At 39.1% G+C, this 27,800-nt stretch overlaps 1 protein-coding gene across 2 annotated transcripts in view; it reads left to right on the forward strand.

The window, feature by feature from the left end:
* Nucleotides 1-27,800, forward strand: part of aimp1a (aminoacyl tRNA synthetase complex interacting multifunctional protein 1a) — a 105,087-nt gene that overhangs the window by 45,694 nt on the left and 31,593 nt on the right. For both annotated transcript variants that reach the window (XM_028805197.2, XM_028805198.2), the window contains exon 5: nucleotides 5,252-5,457. In XM_028805197.2, coding sequence (XP_028661030.1) covers nucleotides 5,252-5,457 — 206 coding nt within the window. The remainder of the gene's footprint in view (nucleotides 1-5,251; nucleotides 5,458-27,800) is intronic.

A 27,800-nucleotide genomic window follows, 5' to 3' on the forward strand; every position in this document is an offset into this window, starting at 1 on the left:
TGGCACAGCTCAGAAGAGAGAGGAGATGGATGGTCTGTACAGTGCACTCGTGTAACATCAAAGTGGGGCGGGGGCCCTTCTCAAACCCCTTTCAATAATTTTTTACCCTAAACTGCATGTGCGGGCCCAAAACCCTGGTCTTTGCATATATGGAACATCACCATCAAAACTCCCACGTAAAGGCATAATATTTACGCTTACACCTAGGGTACCAAAAATGCTAGCACATACAACTGTAGCTATGGTTCATGATGTTTTTGTTCTTTTATAAAGTGCCTTTCAACTAAATTCATTCTTCTCAGTGTATACACTAAATACTGAAACTTAAACCATGTATTGTGCTGATAAATTGTCAACAAACTATTCACTTTACCAGTGCTTTCTTCCTTATATAGCGACAATACATGCGTCTTATATACTATATATGAACTGACTTGACTGCAACAAACCTGTAATGGGAATTCGCGTGTTTTATGCTATAAACTTCTTTCCAGGCAGCATCTAGGTGTGAGCCTTACTCCAACTTTGTCGTGTGATATTTTATTGAAAATCTAATGACACACATTTTTCTCCTCCATAGTGCAGAAAAATCTGTTCATTGCCATTTTACAGATAGGTTACATTAAACATAAATTTACATTTCATTGCCTTTTTATCTGTAATTTTATTCTCAAAACTGCTTAATCCAAGTGCTGGCCTTGTATGTAATATATACATTTCAAACATTCAATTCATTGCATGGGCTGCTTAAATTTGCAGCCTGTAAACATTGATTTTTGTAATTTTTGTCTGAATATGGCAAATAGATAAATAAATTGAAGCGTGAACATACAACTGATGAAAAACTCAAATTAATGCTTGGATGAATAATGTAAACAAAAGAAAATTTGTTACATTATTATTATTATTATAAATTATCTATCCATCAGTTTCCTAAATCTGCTTTATTCTGACCATGTTGCAGGAAAGTTGGATCCTATCCCAGCAAGCAAAGGGTACAAGGCAGATGGACATAAATACTCAAAATTCCCACTGGTGTTTTGCATTGGTCATCAACAGAGATCTTAGTCATCAGAAAAAGCAGGAATTTATCTACAGTAGGAATGTTATACTCATGGCCAATTGTATGTAGTATATTCAAGAGTAAGGTGATCCACTGAACTAACATTAGCCCCTGGTTTTTATTTAAAAAAAAGCAAAACAAAGTATTATATACAAAAACGTTTGTTAGTTGCATGGTACTTCTGAGACATCCGATTAACCAACTTATACATCCAATTAACCAACAGCATTATAACCGAAGTGAAGCCAGGTATTACAGCTAGTACTATATACAGTTAAAAACAAAGAAAACAGCATAACAAGAATAGAAAAAGGCCTGGCAATAAAGAGCAGAATTGATTGCTTAAACAATTTAGTATAATCAGAAGAAACTCTGCCAAACTGGGAAAACATAGCCACAGTCGTGGTCAGGCAACCAGAAACAATGCAAGCAAGGCTTAAATCCTTAAAAAGAAAATCACAGTTAACCACGTGAGTATCAAACAATTGAATAAGCCTCCATGAAAAAAATGGCAGCTAACTGAATTTTTGTCTTCAATACAGTGCATCCGGAAAGTATTCACAGCACATCACTTTTTCCACATTTTGTTATGTTACAGCCTTTTTCCAAAATGGATTAAATTCATTTTTTTCCTCAGAATTCTACACACAACACCCCATAATGACAACGTGAAAAAAGGTTACTTGAGGTTTTTGCAAATTTATTAAAAATAAAAAAACTGAGAAATCATATGTACATAAGTATTCACAGCCTTTGCCATGAAGCTCAAAATTGAGCTCAGGTGCATCCTGTTTCCCCCGATCATCCTTGAGATGTTTCTGCAGCTTAATTGGAGTCCACCTGTGGTAAATTCAGTTGATTGGACATGATTTGGAAAGGCACACACCTGTCTATATATATCCGGATGCACTGTATATCGATTTCACAATCTTCAACCTAAAATTACTCTTGAAATATCTTTTTGCTTTTTTTCACTAGGTTTTGTTCAGAATAAATGTTTAAGAGAAAAACAGACTTTAATTGTGATATTGAAATCTAAATTACAGATTGAATAAATTTGACCAAATTTTCTAGGGATGGGAAGTTCCAGGTACATCATGATATGATGTTATCACAATACGTAAGACTGAAATAATTGCAGTTATTCACTTTTTTTAGTTGAAATCATATCCCATAGGCAACAGTGCAGCAGTTTATTACACTTACTGAGAAGAGTCCTTTAATCTGTTTATTCCAAGTAAATTTTTTTCTTGGTTACAGAGATGAATTTCAAGAAATTTACGTCAACATTTCCCAAAGACTTAAAATACTCAAATACAGTACACAGCACATATTGGAATGTCTAACACCAGGTGATTCTTTATGAGATTAGCCTTTGAGTTTTAGTAAGGCCGCTATTCAGTGATTGGGAACAGAATATGTTCACATCAAATGACATAAGTATGAAAATGATGTGGGATAATTGCATATATTTTTCAATATTTAATACATGACATTAGGTCATACTCGTACTTAGGCAAAGGTTGTTGAAAACAAAAGTTACATTTTATTTTTATGCATTTATTCTAGGAGTTTTTTCTTTTTTGCTAATTGAAGCTTAGGTCATATTTACACATCATGTGCAGCTTAATACTAGAATCCCTGAAGCCTACAAAACAAAAATCGTTATCCCGGCCCACCTTGAATTACGTGTAGTGTATATGTAATACAAAATGCAACTCATTGACAAAAAGATGTACATTTTTTTTACTTTAGTAAATACATTTTTTTAAATTTTTTTTTGTTATACTTTTAATAAGATATATTCTTGAATAAAAAGTGCATGTGTTTATTTGATATTTGGACTAAAGACTTCACACATTATACACTTCATGTGATTAGTAGTATAAAATGGAAAAAGTTCCTGCTTTAGGTATGTGTTCAGCATTTCTTGCCTCGCATTTCCTTTCATCCTACACTTACCCAGATCTTTGTAGACATGGAACGCACATGAAATGCATGTATTCCAAATAAAAATGTACTGTATTATTTACCCTATACAACTCCAGGCACCTCACATTCAGATAAGGAGCCTTGGCTTGAGCTGGGAGAACTTTTTGCCCGAGTTGAGTTCTGTCAATGGTGGGGGATGGGATAGCAGGATACTTGCTGCTTATGCTGATCGACACATTTACAAAACAAAGATGCTGATAGAGAGGTGCGAAAGAATTTAAGGTGGGCCAGGATTACAAGTTTTTTCGCAGGGTTCAGGGATTCTAGTGTTAACCTTTGTCGGGGCATTTTGTATTGCAGTCAGAGTAATGGTTCTAATAATAGAGGTGCATCATCTGTAGTAGTTTAAGCGCTGTTTGTTATGGAAGTATTAATATAATGCAATGGTTCTATATTCCCATAGATGATGGCAAAAAATATTTGGCCTTCGTTTATCAAAGACATATTGTGATGAAAAATATTATACTGCTTTTACCTTCCCTACCTCCCCAACCTCTAAATTTTAAGTAAAATAATTATTTTATTTATTTTTTCACTTGACTATGGATTTACTTTTAACTCATACAGGAATATCAAGTGTTGGCAGATTGCTTTTAATTGCATATCTTTAAAACTAGAATTATCAGAGTCTATGAAAAAACTCGTAGATCCGTCCCACCTTAAATCTGTTCTCGCCTCTCTGTCAGTGTCTTTTGTCTTCTAAATGTGCCGATTAAGACGAGCAGCAAGCAGCCGGCTATTCCATCCCCCACCGTCGCAGAACATTCACTAAGTTTTCCCAGCTCATGCCTTGTTTTATTATCTGGGAGTGACTGAAGTGCTGGAATTTTAGAGTGGAAATAATAGATCGTTATCTGGAACACATGCATTTCATGTGTGTTCCGTTTCTACAGTAATCTGTGTAAACACATTGTTAAAACAGAAACTTTTTCATATTTTAGTAATAAATGTTACAAAATGTTGGCATAACTATAGAACGTGTGAAGCCTGATTCCCAAAGATCAAATAAACACTTTCACAAAAGGTTCAAGAACGATACAACAGCTTCCGTGGTGTAGCGCTAAGATTTGCCGTCTCAGAGCGCAGCAGGCTTGCCGTGCCTCAGAGGCCCAAGTTCGATTCCCTGCTGGGGAGAAAGTGTTACTTTTTTTTCTTTTTAACCTTCGCCGCTCTGCGTGTCTGCCTGCAAGCGTCTGCTATCTGCGTGCTGGGGTGTTTTTCTTTCTTTTTTTTCTTCATCAGTAAATCGTTAAGTTTTAAATGTCGATCACGGTTATTTCTGTTGACTAATTCATGCTTTCATTCATTATAGCTAATACTGTTATCAAGTGGTCGCTATTTTTGCCTGTTGTATACAATCTATTTAGCGTCTTTATCTCCACTCGCACTACCTGCGCGCAGCATGTGTCGATTGATATATGATTTAATGTATTTCTTTTTGACAATTCTCCGAGTTGTAAAATACTTATACATTATATATAAAACGAAACTACTATATAGCTAATGCTGTTATGTATCTGTGTCTTCCCTATCTATCCATTTATATAGTGCCTTTCACATGTGAATGTACTCTCACTGCCTGCTTGCCTTTCTGCAGCACCTGTCATACAGTGCCTTTCACATCTATTTATCTATCTATCTATCAACTTCTGTCTGTGCGTTATTCAGTGATCTGTCTGACAGTGTATGTCTTACAGAATTTAAAAATAAGAACAGTTATAAAGACACTTGTTCATGTTAATTGGAGTCTCAATTGTTAAAAAATATTTTAAAAAGAGCATCCCACATGAAAATATAACGATCTCATTAATTGACAGTGCATACAAATTTATAAATTTTATGTCCGTTTGAGGTTAAAAAGAAAAAAAAAAAAACTTGCTGTTCGTCTTAATCGGCACATTTAGAAGACAAAAGACTCTGGCAGAGAGGTGAGAATGGTTTTAAGGTGGGCCAGATCTACGAGTTTTTTCGTAGACTCTAGTAATTCTAGTGTTAAATATTGTTAGATACAAGGTTGAAGTCAAAAACTTGCAAAGATTTGCAAAAGCCAAAATATTGTAAAGTGTCCTCACACCAAAGTCATATAATGCTTATGGACAAAATACCGTTACATATATATCTTTTACAAACACTTTTTATAAACTTATCTTAATTTCCTTTTTAATTGAAAATACATTTCTCTTGTTCATTTTTCAGGAGAAAAGAAAGACAAAAAACAGTTGCCAGGAGAAGATGATTCAAAGCCGGTGGATGTAGCCCGACTTGATTTACGTGTTGGCAGGATTGTGATGGCCAAGAAGCATCCAGATGCAGACTCTCTTTATGTTGAAGAGGTGGATGTAGGTGAACCTGCTGCTCGGACCGTTGTTAGTGGTCTAGTGAAGTATGTCCCAGTGGAGCAGGTATTGAATTCTTCCAAATTAACTTCAGAAATTAACTTTTTTTTGTTGAAATAAGCATTTGTTTTGTTTACCGTTACAAAATTGTTGCTACAAGTTCCATGAGCTGTAGCTGCTCATAGTAAGAATGAGTTAAAGAAAAATCTCAAGCCTGTTTTTTTCCCATTAACCTGCCTTTAAAGAGCAATTTTATCTACTTTTTTTTTCTAAATTTTAAATTAACTTTATATTTTTTACATTGCATTTGTCCTGATCACGTCTGCTGATGTTTAGGCTTCTTACATCAAAATGTTTGTTTTTTATTAATGCAAGTGACGGATGAGTGCCAGGAATATAACAGAGTGTTAACTCTATGCCACGGCACGCTTTCTTACTAATAGCAGTTTAAATTTTTTTTTTATATTTATGGCATTAAAAACTTAGTGGTAGGTCTATAGAAAAATGCTAAAAACTATCCATCCATCCATTTTCCAACCCGCTGAATCCGAACACAGGGTCACGGGGGTCCGCTGGAGCCAATCCCAGCCAACACAGGGCACAAGGCAGGGACCAATCCCGGGCAGGGTGCCAACCCACTGCAGGACACACACAAACACACCCACACACCATGCATACACTAGGGCCAATTTAGAATCGCCAATCCACCTAACCAGCATGTCTTTGGACTGTGGGAGGAAACCGGAGCGCCCGGAGGAAACCCACGCAGACACGGGGAGAACATGCAAACTCCACGCAGGGAGGACCCGGGAAGCGAACCCGGGTCCCCAGGTCTCCCAACTGCGAGGCAGCAGCGCTACCCACTGCGCCACCGTGCCGCCCATGCTAAAAACTATTATTGTTTTATTTGATTACCTTGAATTATTTTTTGACTCAAGATGCCAGTTTTTACTTTTAATTGTTCACATTGTCTTGTAATTTATTTTATTGGAAAGTGGTTTATTTTGGAAGTTTAACATTGTTCAAAGCCAGGATTTTCCATAACCAGAAGAATTTTTTCGGTTTTGAGAATGTGTTCATGCCCAGCCTTCTTAATGTTTCATGGTCTGTGTTTAGCATGTGGCTGCAGAAATTAATATAATTAGAAACATTTGAGGGATGGAGACAAATCCAACCAGAGACAAAATAATCCTAGTAGATTTATCATTATTAATAAAAAAAAGGAGGAGCAGCAGGATCCTGGATATTAAATGACAACATTGGTAACAGATTAAAACATTACTGAGCTAATGCTAATCAATGCTTTTTCTGTAACTTGGTATCCATTTACATTTACTTATTTGGCTGACGCCTTTATCCAAGACAACTTAAAACATTTATGATACAATCTGTTGTATTACTTTCGGTTTTTCAGTTGGAGCACAGGCAGGTCATGTGACTTGCTCAGAGTCACAGTGTCAGTAGTGGGATATGAACCCAGAGCCTCAGGGTTTGAAGTCCAAAGCCGTAACCACTACACCACACTGCCTGCCTTCATTAGTCACTGGAGACTAATCAGTTTCAAATATCTTGATAATTTGTGATTTTTATTAGTCACTAAATCATTGTTTTATGCACTGTTTAATGTGCTTTTCAGATAGCACAATCACAGCTCTTAAAAACAGAACCCGTAACTGACCGTTTAAGGGTATCTAAATGAACATACAGTTACAAATTAGTTTTAATTGAATCATCTTGTAAAGTAACTGTAAAAATATGCAATTTTCACAATTTCATTTAATACAATTTTTGTCTTGGCAACAATTGCAGTTAATTTATAATGAGATGTTAAAGTTGTTCACAACATTTTGACTAATCCAGTATTTGTTAACAGTGTTTCTGCCAAGGTAATATGATGCTTCATTAGTTATTTGTGAAAGAGGCAAACTACCTTGTGTGATGTGCATTTTTTTCTTCTTTTTGTAGAAATCATCAATTTTATTTTTAGCATTTGCAGAAACTGAGGTGTTGCATTGGGTTACTGCTCATTTAAGGGCGATGCAGCACAAAACTCCCTTCAATTATTTAACATCAATGCCCTATTTTTATATTATATATTATAGTTCAGATAAATTTGTAACCTATTAACTCTCAGCTACTTGGACCCTCTCCCCCTAGTATTTTTTTGCCTGGCATCCTTTTCTTATAGGAGTAAAATATGCAGTTGGTTAATTGGCTTTACTTTGTTTATGGCAGATATTCTCATTAATAATAGATTTTAGCTGAATTATATAGCGGGTTGGATAATGGATGGATGGATGGATTTAGGTATTAATGAGTGCAGCTTGTGTTTTTGGTGCTTTCACAATAATATTTCAAAATCTCTCATGGAAAAGCAGTCACCAATTTGTAAATTTGTCAATCTTAAATTGTAAAAACAATTTGTTGGAATTCAACTGTAAGTCAGTTTATGGTTTAAATTTTACCTTGACAGTGGTTAACCCAACTTGTATATTTTATGTATTTTCACCTTCGATAGCTGCTACTAAAAGCAAAATGATTCTAAATACAAGTTAGTGAAACACAAGGTAGGAACTCACTGACACTGGCTGATTGCATTCACATGAGATGGTAACCATCAGTCAGCAAGTCCAGTTAGACACATGTACAAACCTCTGCATTCATCTCCCTCCTCCTTGTGCACAGGGATATAGTTAGTACTGTTTAACTTTTTTTTATTATTTTTATTTCAAAACATTCCAATATATATCAATAAATCATTTTTTAAACTGTTAGATTCAACAATAACCTCATTTATTTAGAACTCAAAACACCCACATATCCGAAGAGCGACCCTACAAAGACCTCAGGCAGAAGGTGGCATGGCTTTACCTAATTTTCAGTTTTATTACTGGGCAGCAAACATTCAAGCCATAAAAACCTGGACACAAATAAATGAACATACACAGGCTTGGCTCGCAATAGAAATAAAATCCTGTAGTACTTCTTTATACTCCCTGCTCTGCTCTCCAATAAATGCAAGTTATCGCAAATATACTAATAACCCAATTGGGCTTTACTCACTCAGAATATGGAACCAACTTAGAAAGCATTTAAAGATGGAAACTCTTTTATCTGTGGCACATCTGCAAGAGAACCACCTTTTTCAACCCTCGCAAACATATCCTGTTTTTAATACCTGGAAAAGTTTTGGGATTAAAATGCTCAGAGATCTTTATATAGACAACATATTTGCATCTTTTGAACAATTACGTTCAAAATTCAACCTCCCATCTACACATTTCTTTCACTATCTTCAAATTAGAAATTTTGTTAAACAAAAATTGCCCGATTTCCCCCACCTCACACCCTCCACAATGCTGGAAAAAATACTGCTCAATTTCGAGGTATTAAACACCATTTCCGCATTATATAAAAGCCTATTAGAGTCCCTACCTTACATTCCAAATTGAACTTTCTAGCTACACATTTCTTTCACTATCTTCAAGTTAGGAACTTTGTTAAACAGAACCTGCCCGATTTTCCTCATCTTGCACCCTTGTCCATGCTGGAAAAAATATTGCTCAATTTCAAGGACTTAGACACCATCTCTGCAATATATAAAATTATTTTACAGTCCCTCCCTTTCAAAGATCCAAGAGGACATTGGGAAGAAGATCTCTTAATCAATATATCAAAAAAGGAGTGGAAGGTAGCAAAGCAGAGAATTCACTCAAGCTCCATATGCGCAAAGCATAGAATTATTCAACTAAAAATTATATATCGAGCTCCTCTGTCTCGCTTAAAACTGTCCAAAATGTTTCCAGGGCAAGATCCAACCTGCGAACGCTGCAACCAAGCTCCTGCCTCACTGGGTCACCTGCACCAATCTAACATCATTTTGGACCAAAATTTTTAAGTGCCTTTCAGACAGCCTTGGGGTCACAATCCCTCCTAACCCATTAACAGCTGTGTTCGGTGTTCTTCCAGACGGACTTGAAGTGGAGAAGGACAAGCAAACGGTGATTGCATTCACTACACTTTTGGCACGCAGACTTGTTCTGTTAAATTGGAAGAATCCTAACTCTCCTCTGATAAGTCAGTGGGAAACCGATGTTTTATATTATTTGAAATTGGAAAAAATCAAATTCTCAGTTAGAGGATCTGTACAAAATTTTTTTAAAATCTGGCAGGATCTAATCAATATTATTTTAGAATAAGAGCAATAACTATTATCGCATTTAATTCCCTTCTCCATCTCTTGTTTACCTATATATTTATTTCTCCCTTTCTTTTATTTATTGTTGCCTTATTAAAAAGCCCTAAGCAATTCTCCTTTGGCTAAGCTCTCCTTCTCAGGGGTGGGGTTTGATTTGTCTTCAATTTTGTTTGGTTATAAATTGATCTATTTGTATGGAATGATTACAATAATAATTAATAAACAAATTGCACAAAACCAAGCTTTCAGCTCCATTATCTACAGTGACAGTGAAAAAGTGAATTTTTATACTTAATTATTCACTATTTCACTTTCACTATAATTTATTAGTGTGGCCAGACATCGATGTGTGATTTTTAGGCTATGCATGGATAACTGAAGAATATCAAAATGTTCTGTTGTTAACAGGCTGCCCATCTAATAAAACATTGCTCTACCGAAATATCCTCAAATATATGTAGAACAGTATGTACAAAACTCCAGTGGGGAAAATGATGAACTTGTGTTAAATTTGAACAGCATCGTGAGGAAAACGACAGCACAGACAAAAATACAGTACTGACCTTTGTTTCCACTTCAAGTACTATAGTGTGGAATCATGTCTACGGTTATTTGAGAAAGTCCCCCCCTCTCTCTCCCCCTCTTTGCCCTGAACCTTCACTGTTGATGAAGAGATAAAGCAGGCATTAAACAAATGAGGTTGAGCTTTATGCTTGGGTATACATGCTACACAAGTGTCTCAGTTTGACACCTTGAAAATCTGGTCAACCATAAATTTACAATCGGAGTGCCACATTCACCTGATATCTGTAATGATCAGTTGCTGTAGTTAACTTAGCTTTTCACTTTTATTATTCCCTAACATTTGCCATAACTGAATAGCTTTGCAGGTCCCATTTCATGAAAATTACAGTGGCTAGACTTGCTGAAGCAAATTGTCACTGTTTGTGAATATGGATGACGGGGGGTGTTTGGTTGTGTGTGTATGTGTTTAGTGTGTCAGTGAGTGTGGTCGTTGTGATGGACAAGAGTCCCGTCCAGGCCTATTTTCAGCCTTTTGCCCAATCCAGGATCCAAGTGAGAGAGCCTTTGGCCCCTGTCACCCTGAAATGCACCTAGAAAGTACTGGAACATACCTACTGAACTTGGTCTATTGAGGGCCACGCTGCTTGCACAGCCATTGAATGCACCTGAATATTACACCATGTGTACACTTTCTGATTTGTTTCAGTTTTGATTTCTTAATTATTTCTTAATTATTTTGAGATCTACTTTTAATTAACACACAAATGTAACTTTTCTTAGTAATAACTAACAAAGGAAAAATATATACACATCTACTTTAAAATGTAATAGTTTTGCAGTTTTGATTAAACTGGATAAATGCTTCATATAATATGATTACAGAAACATTGTGAAAGCAATTTTCAGATATAACCTTTAAATTGTTCCATATAGTGTGCCTGTCTGTATATCTCTCTGTATATATACTGTATAATTGTGGTATAGAGAGTCCGTTGCTCTGAAAAACTGCCAGTTTTTAATAAATAAATAAAACTCGCTGGGGAGTGGAGCAGGTGCGAGCGATCTGCCGTGAAGGCGCCCCTTCTCCAGGTTGGTGCGAGGTGGTCAGCTGTCCGTTGATTGTCTTGCTGGCATGTGCGTTCAGTCTGATTGCCTAATTATCAGCCCAGGGCGGCAATCAGGCAATCGCACCTGCAACAGCTCCCCAACATATAAAAGTGGAGCACACATTAAAAAAGAAAGGAACTGAAACAAAAGAGGATCAGAGGTTAAAGGATTGAGAAAAAGGCAGGAGCGATCGTCAGCCCGGTGCTTAGAGTGAAGCAGGCGGACGGGAATGGTGTCCCAGGAGGTAGCACTTGGCCAACGCAACCAGGTAGCAGGAGTGATATTTATGCTCCGGAGAGTTATCTCGATGGATGGAACCAGCAATTGGCAGTAGAGGGATGATGGCGCGCTTTTGCCTGGTGGAGCCCGAGAAGGTTTGGTTGTTTACTGTGGCACACCGTGAATTGGGTGGCGGAGTCACGAGCCAGATTTGAAGGATGTCTATGTCAAGTGCTGGATGTGTCTCTGTGCTGCAAGGTCCGAGTAGGATAAGCCGGAGAGGCATCGGTTTTAAAAGGGAAGCACCAGGGATGATAATTTAAAGAAGATGTGTGTCTGAATTTTGGCCTCGTTTTTATTGGATTTCTTTATTCTAATTTTGACCTCCATAAACACTTGGATGTGTTTATGGATTATTTATTTAGGGAAGACTTTTTGAGCACTGCACTTTTTGAACATTAGTTTTTGTTGTTTAGTTTAATAGTAGCACTGACCACTTTGCACATTCCCCTTGCTTCAGGTGTGTTTTGTCCTCATCTGCCACCCTCATCTCAGTTACGATACTGATGGTGTTGGGTTTAAGAGGTTACCATTATGGAAGAGGGAGCAAGGAGCCGATCTGCACTATCACAGTAATGCAAAGTTGACTGGCTGACTCATCAACAAAAACAGTATTCCTTTCCTGCTGAAATGCAGTTGGATGGTACATCTAGGACAGTAGGTGTCCACTAAAAAAGGACATTTCAGTATATCAGTATTTAGAGGTAAAAACAAAACATAATAGAAAAACTAATTACCTCAGAATGGGAAAATGCTTTGTCTGATTTGACTGAAATTTGATGACATCAAGAAAATTAGCTAACACATTTTTATTATTTGCTGATATTTGTTGTTAATAGTGTTCTAGGGAGTGGAACATTTTAACACACTTCATCCCTCTTTTTGCCACAGTGCTGACAGCAATCGTACAGAGATTGTGTCGTGTCAGTTTATGTAAATTAAGACAATCTCCATCCATCCATTTTCCAACTCACTGAATCCAAACACAGGGTCACGGGGGTCTGCTGGAGCCAATCCCAGCCAACACAGGGCACAAGGCAGGAACCAGTCCTGGGCAAGGTGCCAACCCACCGCAATTAAGACAATGTGCAGAAGTGAAATAAAAGGAAGAAAGTTCTAGAAAAGTTACAGAATGCTACAGAATACAGAATATGAACACCATTCTGATCACAGTTTTTGACTCAATTGAGAGCAATGCCTTTCTTGAAAGACTCAATGCTACACTTGATTTGTAAGTTTTGCTCATAGTGTCACTTTGAAATGTTAGGGTGCACAGTTTTAAAGTTTCAGTGTCATGTGTTCCATTCCTGGATGCTGTCTGCTGCACGTTCTTCCTAGGTTACCACGCAGTTGTATTTATATCACCCAGAGCTGCATGCAGTTTTACATGGGGATCCCTTCACTCGAATGTCTCTGTCACACTCACACTCTACTGTTCTGGATATGCCAGTTTTCAACTTGAACATGACCCAGAGCTGGAGTACACCGCTATGAAAATATATGTACTTTATTCCAAATGAAAAATGCAAGAAATAAAACATCAAGAACAAAACAATAAATAAAAACACACTGGCCCTTTGTTGAACAAATGCAGAAGAAGGTAGGGTAAGATGTGTGACTTACAGCACAAAATCTCCAGTCTACTGCACAAAATATGATATTTCTATGTGTCTTGTGGTAAACAGAAATTGCTTCAAGGACTGGCAAGAAAAATAATTTTTCTAAATGTGTGGCACCTTGTACCAAAAAATATAACTGCAATATTTTGGGCTATGAAATCTAAGGTTGACACAGTGATAGCTGACAGATTGTTGTTAAAAAGGAGCTGATTCCAGGGCTTTGCATCTTGGTTATATATTGTAAAATACATTTTTTGGAGAGAAATTCCTAAAATGACAAACTTGTGTTTTATTTAGTTGAAACTGGTGTAAAACAAAGAGTTTTATTCATTGTGAGAATGGGTCCGAACACCATCAGACAGATACCAGCACTTTATAAAACACACGTTTATTTTAAGTAATAAAGTCCACACAACTCACAGTGCTCCCGTGCCAAACACCCCTAACATGGGCCTTCTCCACAATGTCCTTAGACCGCCTTTCCTCTGCTACCGGGAGCTTCGTCCTTCTCCCGCTTGCGACTCTAGCTCCCTGATTGTAGGAAGGCGGCCCCTTTTATTTCCACCAGGATGTACTCCAGGTGCTTGATGACGTTCTTCCGGCAGCACTTCCTGGTGTGGCGGAAGTGCTGCCCTTGCACCCAGAAGCACTCCAGGTGTCCCTGGAAGATCCTTCCTCCACCTTCTCAGGTTTGGCAGAAGTGCAGTTTTCCCAGGCTCCCCCTGGCGGTGGCCACGGGCCCCTATAGGTTTGAGCCTCCAGGCTCGGTCCCCTCCTTATCCAAGGCTGTTGCCCCCTCGTGGCCCAGGGAACGTACAAAATGCCTCCCGGTCCTTCCATGCATCCTGGCTGGGTCTGGCCTCCTGCGACATCTCCTTACCCCCCATAACTCCTTACGTTCCCTCCGCTCTGTACTCACTAACACTCTTCAAGTCCCCAGAACTAAGCTCAGCAGCATGGGTGACAGGGCGTTTTCATCGGTGGCGCCGAGGCTGTGGAATGCCCTCCCTGATTACCTGAGAGCCCCACAGTCGACTGAGGCCTTTAAGCGAAACCTAAAAACTCATCTTTTTAGAAAGTCATTTTGTTAAAGTATTTTATAGACTCTTCTGTTCTTTTTTATTTTATTATTCTATTTTTACTCTGTAGCACTTTGGGATTGCTAAAATATAAAGTGCAATATAAATAAAATTTATTATTATTATTATTATCATATAAAGACTTTCTTTTAAAAGTTTGAAATTTTATATACACTACTCTTCAGTCATTTGCAGCTCCTTTGTTATACAGTGGTGTGAAAAACTATTTGCCCCCTTCCTGATTTCTTATTCTTTTGCATGTTTGTCACACAAAATGTTTCTGATCATCAAACACATTTAACCATTAGTCAAATATAACACAAGTAAACACAAAATGCAGTTTGTAAATGGTGGCTTTTATTATTTAGGGAGAAAAAAAAATCCAAACCTACATGGCCCTGTGTGAAAAAGTAATTGCCCCCTGAACCTAATAACTGGTTGGGCCACCCTTAGCAGCAATAACTGCAATCAAGCGTTTGCGATAACTTGCAATGAGTCTATTACAGCGCTCTGGAGGAATTTTGGCCCACTCATCTTTGCAAAATTGTTGTAATTCAGCTTTATTTGAGGGTTTTCTAGCATGAACCGCCCTTTTTAAGGTCATGCCATAGCATCTCAATTGGATTCAGGTCAGGACTTTGACTAGGCCACTCCAAAGTCTTCATTTTGTTTTTCTTCAGCCATTCAGAGGTGGATTTGCTGGTGTGTTTTGGGTCATTGTCCTGTTGCAGCACCCAAGATCGCTTCAGCTTGAGTTGACGAACAGATGGCCGGACATTCTCCTTCAGGATTTTTTGGTAGACAGTAGAATTCATGGTTCCATCTATCACAGCAAGCCTTCCAGGTCCTGAAGCAGCAAAACAACCCCAGACCATCACACTACCACCACCATATTTTACTGTTGGTATGATGTTCTTTTTCTGAAATGCTGTGTTCCTTTTACGCCAGATGTAACGGGACATTTGCCTTCCAAAAAGTTCAACTTTTGTCTCATCAGTCCACAAGGTATTTTCCCAAAAGTCTTGGCAATCATTGAGATGTTTCTTAGCAAAATTGAGACGAGCCCTAATGTTCTTTTTGCTTAACAGTGGTTTGCGTCTTGGAAATCTGCCATGCAGGCCGTTTTTGCCCAGTCTCTTTCTTATGGTGGAGTCGTGAACACTGACCTTAATTGAGGCAAGTGAGGCCTGCAGTTCTTTAGACGTTGTCCTGGGGTCTTTTGTGACCTCTCGGATGAGTCGTCTCTGCGCTCTTGGGGTAATTTTGGTCGGCCGGCCACTCCTGGGAAGGTTCACCACTGTTCCATGTTTTTGCCATTTGTGGATAATGGCTCTCACTGTGGTTCGCTGGAGTCCCAAAGCTTTAGAAATGGCTTGATAACCTTTACCAGACTGATAGATCTCAATTACTTCTGTTCTCATTTGTTCCTGAATTTCTTTGGATCTTGGCATGATGTCTAGCTTTTGAGGTGCTTTTGGTCTACTTCTCTGTGTCAGGCAGCTCCTATTTAAGTGATTTCTTGATTGAAACAGGTGTGGCAGTAATCAGGCCTGGGGGTGGCTACGGAAATTGAACTCAGGTGTGATACACCACAGTTAGGTTATTTTTTAACAAGGGGGCAATTACTTTTTCACACAGGGCCATGTAGGTTTGGATTTTTTTTCTCCCTAAATAATAAAAACCATCATTTAAAAACTGCATTTTGTGTTTACTTGTGTTATATTTGACTAATGGTTAAATGTGTTTGATGATCAGAAACATTTTGTGTGACAAACATGCAAAAGAATAAGAAATCAGGAAGGGGGCAAATAGTTTTTCACACCACTGTATAAGCAGAATAATATGTGGTTATTTTTGAAATAAGGTGCAATAATGCCCAAAACCCCTTAGGTCCCAAGGGGTTAAATGAAGACCAAATCTCGATTATGTCTGCGTATGTTTAAAAAAACTTACTTTTTCACATGACATTGTATATGTGTGTGTGAATAATTAACATACGTGTGTGTGTGTGTATGTAGATATATATTTTGTGTGTGTGTATGTGTATATATATGTGTGTGTATATGTGTATATATATATATATATATATATATATATATATATACAGTGGAACCTCGGTTCACAAACGTCTCGGCACACGTACAACTCGGTTTACGGCCAAAAAGTTCGCCAAACTTTTGCCTCGGTTCACGACCAAACACTGGGTATACGAACAAGCCAGGTTCCCTTTCGGTTTGTTGATGTTCATTCTCTCCCTGTGCATTTCCTGTGCAGCGAGCGAGAGAGAGCGCGTGCGCACACACACACACACACAGAGAGGCAGCGCAAGAGACAGAGGGCTGTACACACACACACACACACACACACACACACACACACACACACACACACACACACACACACAGAGGAACACGCGCGAGAGAGGCGTGTGCGCACACACACAGTAGCGCTCTAGACAGACACACTGTGAGCTGCAAAGCTGATCGCACCCCCAGAGAATACAGACACCCCTGGGAAAACCCCTAAGAAACATGGACAGACTACCTTCACATTCCTCCTTTCCCTTCTTGCCGGCTCTGTCGCGTAATATGCCTCTCGTGCGGTGCTCCGCCTTCTTAAAAAGCCTGCACGGGCTTCTTTCAGTTTGTTAAATTGGTTGCTTGCTTCTCCTTCTTTCTCTCTCAGACAATCTGTGCTCCTGGCAGAGCTGTCATCTCTGACTTGTCATGGAGCACGTTTAAACTGTTGAAAAGAGACAAATGTTTGTTTGCAGTGCTTTGAATAAAGTTCCTTTTTTTCTACAACCTCCTGTGTCTCTGTGCAAATCTGTGACCCAAGTGTGACAACACACACAGGCGCTCCAGGCTCGCAAAAGAGAGACGCACGCACACACAGGCGGGGGAGAGAGAGGCGCGCGCTAGAGAGACACACACAGGTGCTCCAGGCTCGCAAAAGAGAGACGCACACACACACACAGGCGAGGGGGGGGGAGAGAGGCGCGCCCGCGCACACACACACAGGAGCGCGCTAGAGAGATACACACAGGCGCTCCAGGCTCGCAAAAGAGAGACGCACGCACACACACACAGAGCGATTGAGGGACGCATAAGTTAGAGAAGGCTTGTTTTTGTTTTCAGTTCTGTTTCCGGTGATCGGTTCGTAGCCTGCATTGTTGCAATGTTACTTTTCTTGGTGGTTTATTAAATTACGGATTTTTCAAATGTTCCTTTTTTCCCCTGTGCTTAAAACTCATTAAAAAAAGTGTTTTTAGCGAGAGCGGTTCCTAGCACTATAGCGCGAACTATTGCAGTGTTAGTTTTCTCTGTTGTTAAAGGTTTTCTCAGTGTTATTCAATGTTTTTACATTTAGTTTACCATTACGCTGTGCATTCTATGGTATAATTAACTATATTTGTGCTTAAAAACTAAAAAAATGTATATATTTACATACAGTTTCTACGGTCTGGAACGGATTAATTGTATTTACATACAATCCTATGGGAGAAATTGCTTCGGTTCACGACCAACTCGGTTTACGACCAGAGTTTTGGAACGAATTATGGTCGTGAACCGAGGTTCCACTGTATATATATATGGAAGAGAAGGTCTGTGATACGGTTTGCATATTTGCAGTTGGAAATCCACAAAGGGAGAAAAAACGAATCACGTATCATAAAATAGTTTTATTCCTGAGCTTTCAACCCCTATCAGGGGTCTTCATCAGAGGATAATGCTTAGACTTACAAGAATCAAAGGCAATATATAGCAACACATTCAGTATTGGGGGGGGGGGGGGGTGACTAAGTCAGTATGATCAAGTGGGGGGGGGGGGCATTGTTGATGACGTTTTCATTGATATATGCACATACTAAATCGACAGGACACACATTCAACTGGGACAACGTAAAAGTAAAATTTAAGGCCAGTACAAAAAGCGCCAGAGAGTAGGCCGAGTCTTGGCTATCAGATGAAAACGCCATCAACAGACACTTGGACATAAACCCAGCATATGCCAACTTAAGAAGGACATATGCACATTAATTAAACAATACACACCCCCCCCCCCCCCCCCCCAATCATACTGACTTAGTCACCGCCTCCCCCCCCCCAATACTGAATGTGTTGCTATATATTGCCTTTTCCAACGCTGCTCACAGACAAGAGTATTTCATTTTTTATTGACTATATCACAATTTCAGTGGGTCCATCTGGAGTGGTGAATGCAGTCTTCTTGCAACTGGACTCCTCTAGTGGTGCCAGCCAGTACCCTTTCATTAGATCCAGGGTGGAAATATACAAGGTCTTTCCGAGTTTCTCCAACAAGTTGCTAACACACGACATTGGGTATGCATCTAATTTGGAGATCTTATTCAACTGTCTAAAATCTATATAGAACCAAATTGAGCCATCCGATTTTGGGACCAGAACAATGGGGCTTTGCCACTTGCTTTTTCTTTCACAAATTAAACCCAGCTCGAACATCTGCTTCACCCCTTACCGTATTACCTTCCTTTTTGCTTCTGGAAGATTATACCGGCACATCTGTATTTTAATGCCAGGTTCCGTTTTGATCTTGTCTTTCGCAATTTCCGTCTTGCCGGTTACGGCTGAATAGACATCCAAGCTCCTTCCGTTCAGTGACAGCAATGTAGCCTTGTGAGTGTCCACCAAAGAATTACCAATGGCAACCTCTGTCTGAGAGACTGCTGCTGATGTGGCTAAGAACCTCTGGGGGTTTGTGCCACCCCTTCAAAAGATTCACATGCATGATTTGTATGGGCCTTCATCAGCCAGGAATGCTGACCTTATAATTTACAGGAGATGTATGTTCTTCCACTACTGCCGGACCCATTTACTTAGCCTGAAATTTATGTGGGTCAGACAGGGTCAAAACCAGTACCCGATCACCCTTTTTGAGTTCACAAAGTTTGCTTTTCTTGTCATAATTATGTTTGTGTGTGTCCTTTTCGAGCTGCTGATGCAGTACCGCAATAGAAGACAATTTAGAAATAATGTTCCTGGAGCAAAACAACAGGATCAACAAATCTCACCCTGTGAGTTGCATTGCAGTCCATTCCTCCTGAAAAGTATCCAACACCCCTCGTGGTCGGCAGCCAAATAACAGTTTGAATGGACTTCAACCATTGGATGCCTGGAGGGACTTCCGAACTGCAAATAAGAGAAATGGCAACATAATGTTCCAGGAGGTTGGGTCATCATGGGCCACCCACCAATTAAAGTCTTGTTAAATCGTTCATTCAGGACATTTGTCTGCAGGTGATAAACAGTGGTGCTCAATTATTTAATTGCAAGGTTCTTACACAGCAGCTTCATGATGCGAGAAGTGAAGGGCGTACCCCTGGCAGTTAAAATCTTGTGAAGAATTTCAGTACGCATGAATATTTCTGATAAAGCCTTAGCAACAACTTGGGCGTTGGCCTTCCGCCGAGTGGCCACCTCGGGGTACCTTGCTGCATAATCAACCACTTATTACTGATACCTTTCTTACTCTTGGGAAGTGGGCCAACAATATCTAACCCATCCATCTTAAAAGTGACAATAGGTATTGGTGAGAGGGGAGCACTAGCGGGTCTATGAGCAGAAACAACTTGACAGTCGGGACAGGCTCTACAAAACTGCTCCATGTCTCGGTCCATATTCAGCCAAATAAGCGTTTCGAAATGTTACCCCTTCTCTGTGCCGAGATGACCCCACAAGACATGGGTGTGAGCAATTTTTAAATCCCTCTCTCTATGCCTGCTTGGGACCACCAACTGCTCAGTCGGCCCTCCCCTATGCAATCAGTAATCATCCAATATAAGAAACCACCATTAATTAAAAAGTGTGGGATTTGAAATTCGGGTCCTCCCACTCCACATAGTAAACATCGTTTGTAACATGTGGTTGTTTAAATGCAAAGTCTAAACTGCTGTTGCAAGCATGCAAACTCTTGTCGAAGTGTCAGTCCCTGCTTCTCCGGCGCCCAAAGCAGCACCCCACTCTTCTCCAGCCATTGCTTCTCCGGGGCCCATAGCTGCTGTTTGACTTGAAAAATTACAATTTTTGGAATATTGGAAAAACACTTTATCAGTGTCATTTTAGGAAGGAAAAAAGCAAAACATTTTTGTGAAATTCAGCCATTTTAAGTTGAGACTGGTTATGTGCTTCATCTCACTACTAGTCTTCTTCTGTGGAAGCCTTACAGCCCCAATAGCATGGTTTCCTCCACAGTATACTTTTTACCTCAAAAAAATAATCTTCAAATGCTGTTATTAACGTTCATAAATGTTAATACATATATGTGAATTGTGGTCTATCTTCTCTGAATAACAAGGCAATAATCGGGGAAAGACTGTAACACGTTAACTCATTAGTCTTTACCACACATATTGTAGAAAGATGTATACCGGGGGAAAAAGAGCATAGATGCAATTTACAGCTCATGAAGGACTAAACATTCATTAATTGACAAATATTGCTGACACATTTGTACTATTCAGTGTTAAAACAGGAAGAACATGCAAACTCTATGCTGACCCTGTTGCTATAATGTAGGAATGACAACTCTGCCATGTCACTCAGTCTGTGTCAAGACATATGTACTATACTTTTAAAACTAAATGCATGTCTAACCTCTGTTCTTGTTAGTTAATTGCACGCTACATGTGCACAACACCTCGCTTTTATAGACTAACACGCCTGCACAGTTATACCAGTAGCAATTCGGAGTATCTTTGTGAAATAATGTAGTAACTATTGCTAAATAATGCTAAATAAATAAAAATTAACTGGCAAGAATAAGCTACTATTTGATTCTGTATTTTTACAAGTTTTAGGGGTGTATCCAGGGTAAATGTCAAAACTCCATCCACAGTGGATGCTGCGAGCAGACAAGTAATCAGGAAACATATCCTTTCCTCAAGAAAATGATAACTGGAATCTGTGAGAAAATGTATTACTTCCAGTTTGAATTTGTTGTCTCAAGCATATTTCAGAAACATGGACAGCACATCTTCTTAAATTGAAACCTTTGCTGCTTCAAAGTGGATGTATTTGGAAAGTTTTAAGGCTTTTGTTTTCTTGCTGAACTCAGGTGCACTTCACCACCATGTGCAAGAACAGTCTTTTTTTTTTTTTTCTTCAATTTATAAAAGATGCTTCACCTTCAACACAGTTTCATGTGGTAAATTAATAATATACTATAAAAATGACTTGAAAAATACTGAACTTCCATATAAAAGACTGTCTTCCATATAAATAACACAACTTGTTCAACTGAGTTAGACCAACATTATAACTTTCTCTGCACTTTGTGTGAGTTTGCGTTACTGAGTTACTTGACTTTAAACATGCTTTGTCAAGATTTTGCTCATCAGCTGTTGTTTAACAGCAGATTGTTAATTAATTATAATTGCTAATTATAACTAATATAACTAATAAGTTGTTAACCGAAAGACACAAATCCCACACAATTTTATAAACAGTACAAACACAACTTTTTGAATTTTGTGTAGAATTGTTCATTAAACACAGTAATCATTTTTTTTCTGTTTGTGTCTTGTCTCTTTATGTATTCAATTTTGAAAACGGTTTAGATTGTTTATTTTATCATTGTCTATAAGTTAGTGCTGTTTAATGCAGACATAAAACAGCAGTTGCTTATTACTTACTCTTGAAAAATACTTTTTCTTCATTTTTTTTGTCTTTAACTCTATAGTTTATAGTAGTCACAAGATGATAAATGGAAATATAAGAAAATGAAACAGTCTTCTTCTTCTTTCATCTGCTTCCGTTAGAGGTTGCCACAGCGGATCATCTTCCATATCTTTCTGTCCTGTGCATCTTGTTCTGTTACACTCATCACCTGCATGTCCCCTCTCACCACATCCATAAACCTTCTATTAGGCCTTCCTCTTTTCCTCTTCCCTGGCAGCTCTATCCTTAGCATCCTTCTCCCAATATACTCAGCATTTCATCTCTGCACATGTCCAAACCATCGCAATCTTGCCTCTCTGACTTTGTCTCCCAACCGCCCAACTTGAGCTGACCCTCTTATGTACTCATTTCTAATCCTATCCATCCTCGTCACACCCAGTGCAAATCTTAGCATCTTTAACTCTGCTACCTCCAGCTCTGTCTCCTGCTTTCTGATCAGTGCCACCGTCTCCAACCCATATAACATAACTGGTCTCACTACCGTCCTGTAGACCTTCCCTTTCACTGTTGGTGATACCTGTCTGTCACAAATTACTCCTGGCACTCTTCTCCACCCATTCCACCCTGCCTGCAGTCTCTTTTTCACCTCTCTTCCACGATCCCCATTACTCTGTACTGTTGATCGAAAGTATTTAATCTCATCCACCTTTGCCAACTCTACTCCTTGCATCCTCACCATTCCACTGACCTCCCTCTCATTTGCACACATGTATACTGTCTTGTTCCTACTGACATTCATTCCTCTCTTCTCTAGAGCATATCTCCACCTCTCCAGGATGTCCTCAACCTGCTCTCTACTATCACTACAGATCACAGTGTCATCAGCAAACATCATAGTCCACATGGACTCCTGTCTAATCTCGTCTGTCAACCTGTCCATCACCATTGCAAATAAGAAAGGGCTCAGAGCCGATCCCTGATTTAATCCCACCTCCACCTTGAATGCATTTGTCTCTCCTACCGCAGACCTCACTACTGTCACACTTCCCTCATACATATCATGTACAACTCTTACGTACTTCTCTGCCCCTCCTGACTTCTTCATACAATACCACAGCTCCTATCGAAGCACCCTGTCTTATGCTTTCTCCAGGTCCTCAAAGACGCAATGCAACTCCTTCTGGCCTTCTCTATACTTCTCCATCAACATCCTCAGAGCAAACATTGCATCTGTGGTGCTCCTTCTTGGCATGAAACCATACTGCTGCTCACTAATCATCACCTCACTTCTTAACCTAGCTTCCACTACTCTTTCCCATAACCTGATGCTGTGGCTCATCAATTTTATCCCCCTGTAGTTATAACAGTCCTGTACATCCCTCTTATTCTTAAATATCTGCACCAGTATACTACTTCTCCACTCCTCAGGCATCATCTCACTTTCCAAGATTATCTGGTTAAAAACTCCACTGCCACCTCTCCTAATCACCTCCATGCTTCCACAGGTATATCATCTGGACCAACGGCCTTTCCATTTTTCATCCTCTTCAAAGCTGTCCTTAATTCCTCCTTGCTAATCCGTTGCACTTCCTGATTCACTATCTCCACATCATCCAACCTCTTCTCTCTCTTTCTCTTCATTAATCAACCTCTCAAAGTACTCTTTCCATCTGCTCAACAAACTCTTCTCACTTGTGAGTATGTTTCCATCTTTATCATTTATCACCCTAACCTGCTGCACATCTTTCCCAGCTTGGTCCCTTTGTCTAGCCAATCGGTACAAGTCCTTTTCTCGCTCCTTAGTGTCCAGCCTCTCATACAACTCATCATATGCCTTTTCTTTAGCCTTCACCACCCCTCTCTCTTCACCTTGCACTTTATCTCCTTGTACTCTTGTCTACTTTCTGCATCTCTCTGACTATCCCACTTCTTCTTCGCCATCCTCTTCCTCTGTATACTCTCCTGTACTTCCCCATTCCACCACCAGGTTTCCTTTTCCTCCTTCCTCTGTCCAGATGTCACGCCAAGCACCCTTCTTGTTGTCACCCTTACTACATCTACTGTAGTTCCCCAACTGTCTGGTAACTCTTCACTACCACCCAGTACCTGTCTCACCTTCTCCCTAAACTCTGCCCTCACTCTCTTCCTCTTCTTGATCTCCAGCGTCATCCTACAGACCACCATCCTGTGCTGCTTAACTTCACTTTCCCCTGCCACCACTTTGCAATCGTCAATCTCCTTCAGATCAACTCTTCTGCATAGGATGTAATCTACCTGTGTGCGTCTTCCTCCACTCTTGTACGTCACCCTATGTTCCTCCCTCTTCTTAAAATACATATTCACCACAGCCTTGTCCATCTTTTTGGCAAAATCCACTATCATCTGACCTCCTTCATTCCTCTCCTTGACACCATACCTACCCATCACCTCCTAGTCTCCTTTGTTCCCTTCACCAACATGTCCATTGAAATCCACTCCAATCACCACTTTCTGTTCCTTGTGTACACTGTTCATCACTTCATCCAACTCACTCCAGAAATCTTCTTTCTCATCCATTGCACACCCAACTTGTGGAGCATATGCACTAACAACATTCATCATCACACCTCCAATTTCTAGCTTCATAATTATTACTCTGACACTCTTTTCAACTCCAAAACACTATTCACACATTGTTCCTTCAGAATAACTCCTACGCCATTTCTCTTCCCGTCCACACCATTATGGATCAATTTGAATCCACCTCCAATCCACCTGGCCTTACTTTCCTTTCCTTTCGTCTCTTGCACACGCAATACATCAACCTTCCTTCTCTCCATCTTATCTGCTAACTCTCTCCCCTTACCAGTCATACTGCCAACATTCAAAGTTCCTACCCTCAGTTCCACTCTCTTTACCTTCCTCCTCTCCTCCTGCCTCCGTACACATCTTCCCCCTCTTCTTCTCCTTCTTTGGTCAACAGTAGCCCAATTTCTGCCAGCACGCTGTTGGGTAACAGTACTGGTGGCAGTCGTTGTTAACCCAGGGCTCGACCGTTCTGGTATAGAATTTTGTATTGTCTGCATATTGATTTGGCAAAAGTTTATCTGGATTCCCTTCCTGACGTAACCCTCCCCATTTATCCGGGCTTGGGACTGGCATGAAAAAACACACTGGTTTGTGCATCCCCTGTGGCTGTTTTAGAAAATGAAACAGTAGTTAACTTTGTTTTTTTTTTCTTTTTCATTTCATCAGGTCACCATTTTTACCTATGGCTTTATTGTTATAATTTCATTTATATATTATTGTGACTACAGTCTTATTTTTTATTACATACAGTACTTATTAGTATCTTTTAGAATGTTTGCATTTTATAATCCTAGACGTGTCTAATTGTCTGTGTCATTATGAGAACTGGTACAAAAATTAGATTTAAATAACATCCAGGTGCCAATGCCCTCTCTGTTTTCTTGCATTTTCCAGTTCATTAGATTTCAGTCCTCAGATGTTTTTAAACGCTGAAGTTTATGTCTGTTTGGAGAGAGAGAACACTTTCTTGAATTTTAGGCAGTGGTATTCTGTTCAATTTTTTTTTTTTTTTTTTAATTTTCATGATCCCAGACCCTCCTTATTACATCAGGGTGGACCACACTGCAGTAAAGATGTGGTTTATAAGCACATAAATCTGTATTTGAATTCTGCTCCCCTCCCCCAGTATTCTGCAGAGTTTTTAGCTTACAAGACACTGAGTTTCCCAGGCAATGTCTCTCTTCCCTGACCACGCACCACACACAGTTTTATAATTGTGGTGTAGTACTGTTTTCTTGGTAAATACAAAAATATATGCAAGGACCTTTTTACGTCAGTAACTCATTAGAAACAAAATGATGTTGGCTATAGCAGAACCACCACAATAGTGTGGATTAAGTGCTGTAGAAACGAGAACGTGGAGCAAAAATTGTTTCATATATTTATTTTTTATGTAGTATGCATACCAGTATGATTTAGACATTTACAAATATATTAGATAAAACACAAAATAGTGTTCAATTAGATCCAAAAAAATCCAATTTATACATTCAAATATATAGACCTACAATACATACATATATACATACAGATATGTACGTGTAAGTAAATTTATTGGTACCCTCACAGCGCATTGAAAAAGTGCTGTATGCCTCCTGAAAAGCGATGAAATGAATAAAATGTTGCACATATACCTGCGTGCCTTTGATATGTCATTGAGTAAAGGGAGTATGAAAGGAGACAAAGTATTGCTTATTCTACAAAGATATTCTAAAATCTCCTGAAAACATTTATTGGCACCCATAGAAAAGATAATAAAATAATTGGATTAGTGTAATTTTTCATACTACCCGTTTTCTTTTATTAGTATCACACATCATGTCCCCTGTCAGACAATTAGTCATTCAGCTTTAAGTGGACAATTTTTTAAGTGGACAAAAGTAATACTGAACATGGATCAGAGGAAGCAAATGAGAAAGTTGTCTGAGAAGATCAGACAGAAAATTATAGACAAGCATGTTAAAGATAAAGCCTATAAGACCATCTCGAAGCAGCTTGATGTTTCTGTTACAACAGTTCCAAATATTATTAAGAAGCTTAAGGTCCCTGGGACTGTACTCAGCTTTCCTGGACATGGCTACAAGAGGAGAATCAACCCTAGAATGGGCAGAAGGAAAGACAGCTTCCAATGAGATACAAGCTGAACTCCATGGTCAAGGTCTGTAAGTGTCTGATCAACCGATCTGTCACTTTTTGAGTGACAGTGAGCTCAAAGACCCAGGAGGACTTCACTGTTGAAAGAAACACCTAAAAAAGCCTGGAATTTGCTAAAATGCATATTGTCAAGCCACAAAGCTTCTAATAGAATATCCTTTGGACGGATGAGATATAGCTGAAGGTTTTTGGCAAGTCATATCAGCTCAGTGTCCGCAGATGAAAAAAGTGTAGCTTTTAAAGAAAGCAACACTACACCTATTGTGAAACAAGGAGGAGGCTAAGTTATGTTTTGGCGCTACTGTGCTGCATCTGAACAATGAAATTTCAAGTTTATCAAGATATTCTAGAGCAAGACATACTGCCCAGTGTTAGAAAGCTTTGTCTCAGTCACAGGTCATGGATCTTCCAACAAGATAAAGGCACAGCTAAAAGCACCCAAGAATGACTAAGAACAAAACATTGGACTATTCTGAGGTGGCCTTCTATTAGCCATGATTTGAATCATATTGAATAGATATGGAAATCCCTGAATCATTCAGGCACCCTTCAAGCCTAACACAGCTGGAGCAGTGGGCCAAACCACCTGTTGACTGGTGCAGAAGTCACCAAAATGGCACCAAAATATTAGGGTAAGGGCCCCAACATTTTTGTGTATGCCATTTTCATAGTAGTTGTTATTTGAAAATTTCTTTTGAATTCTTTTGAAAATTCCAAAGCAAAGTATTATTTTTTTAAATACAATATAAACAATGATGGGTGCCATTTACTTTTGTCAGTTTCAGGTTATTTCAGGGATAATTGTGGGTTCTTCTTTTTTCATAAAGTGCAACCAACAAATGTGTCCATATATCTTTACATGCTAACTGGTTATTAAAGAAACCTTTCTAATTGCATTAGCATCAGTGAAACCTTTTGTTCTGTTATCTTGTGTTGCAAGGTACTGGCATTCCTAAAGTTCAGTTCTGGGATGAAAATAGCCAAAATGAAATAGTTATCTTAAGAAACATGCCATTTGTTTTTTTTTTGTTTTTGTTTTTGGTTTTTTTTTTTTTTTTTTGCAGAATGAAGGTTATTCCATGTGACAGATTTTTAATGAAGGTGAAGATTACATACAAAGGTCTTACTGTCTTGTCTTGATGCAAGAGGGCAAGCTGTATCTAACCAGTTTAGAAAATGTACAGTGCATCCGGAAAGTATTCACAGCGCATCACTTTTTCCACAT

Source organism: Erpetoichthys calabaricus, chromosome 7, assembly GCF_900747795.2.
Source record: "Erpetoichthys calabaricus chromosome 7, fErpCal1.3, whole genome shotgun sequence".
In the NCBI taxonomy this organism is placed as follows: Eukaryota; Metazoa; Chordata; class Cladistia; order Polypteriformes; family Polypteridae; genus Erpetoichthys; species Erpetoichthys calabaricus.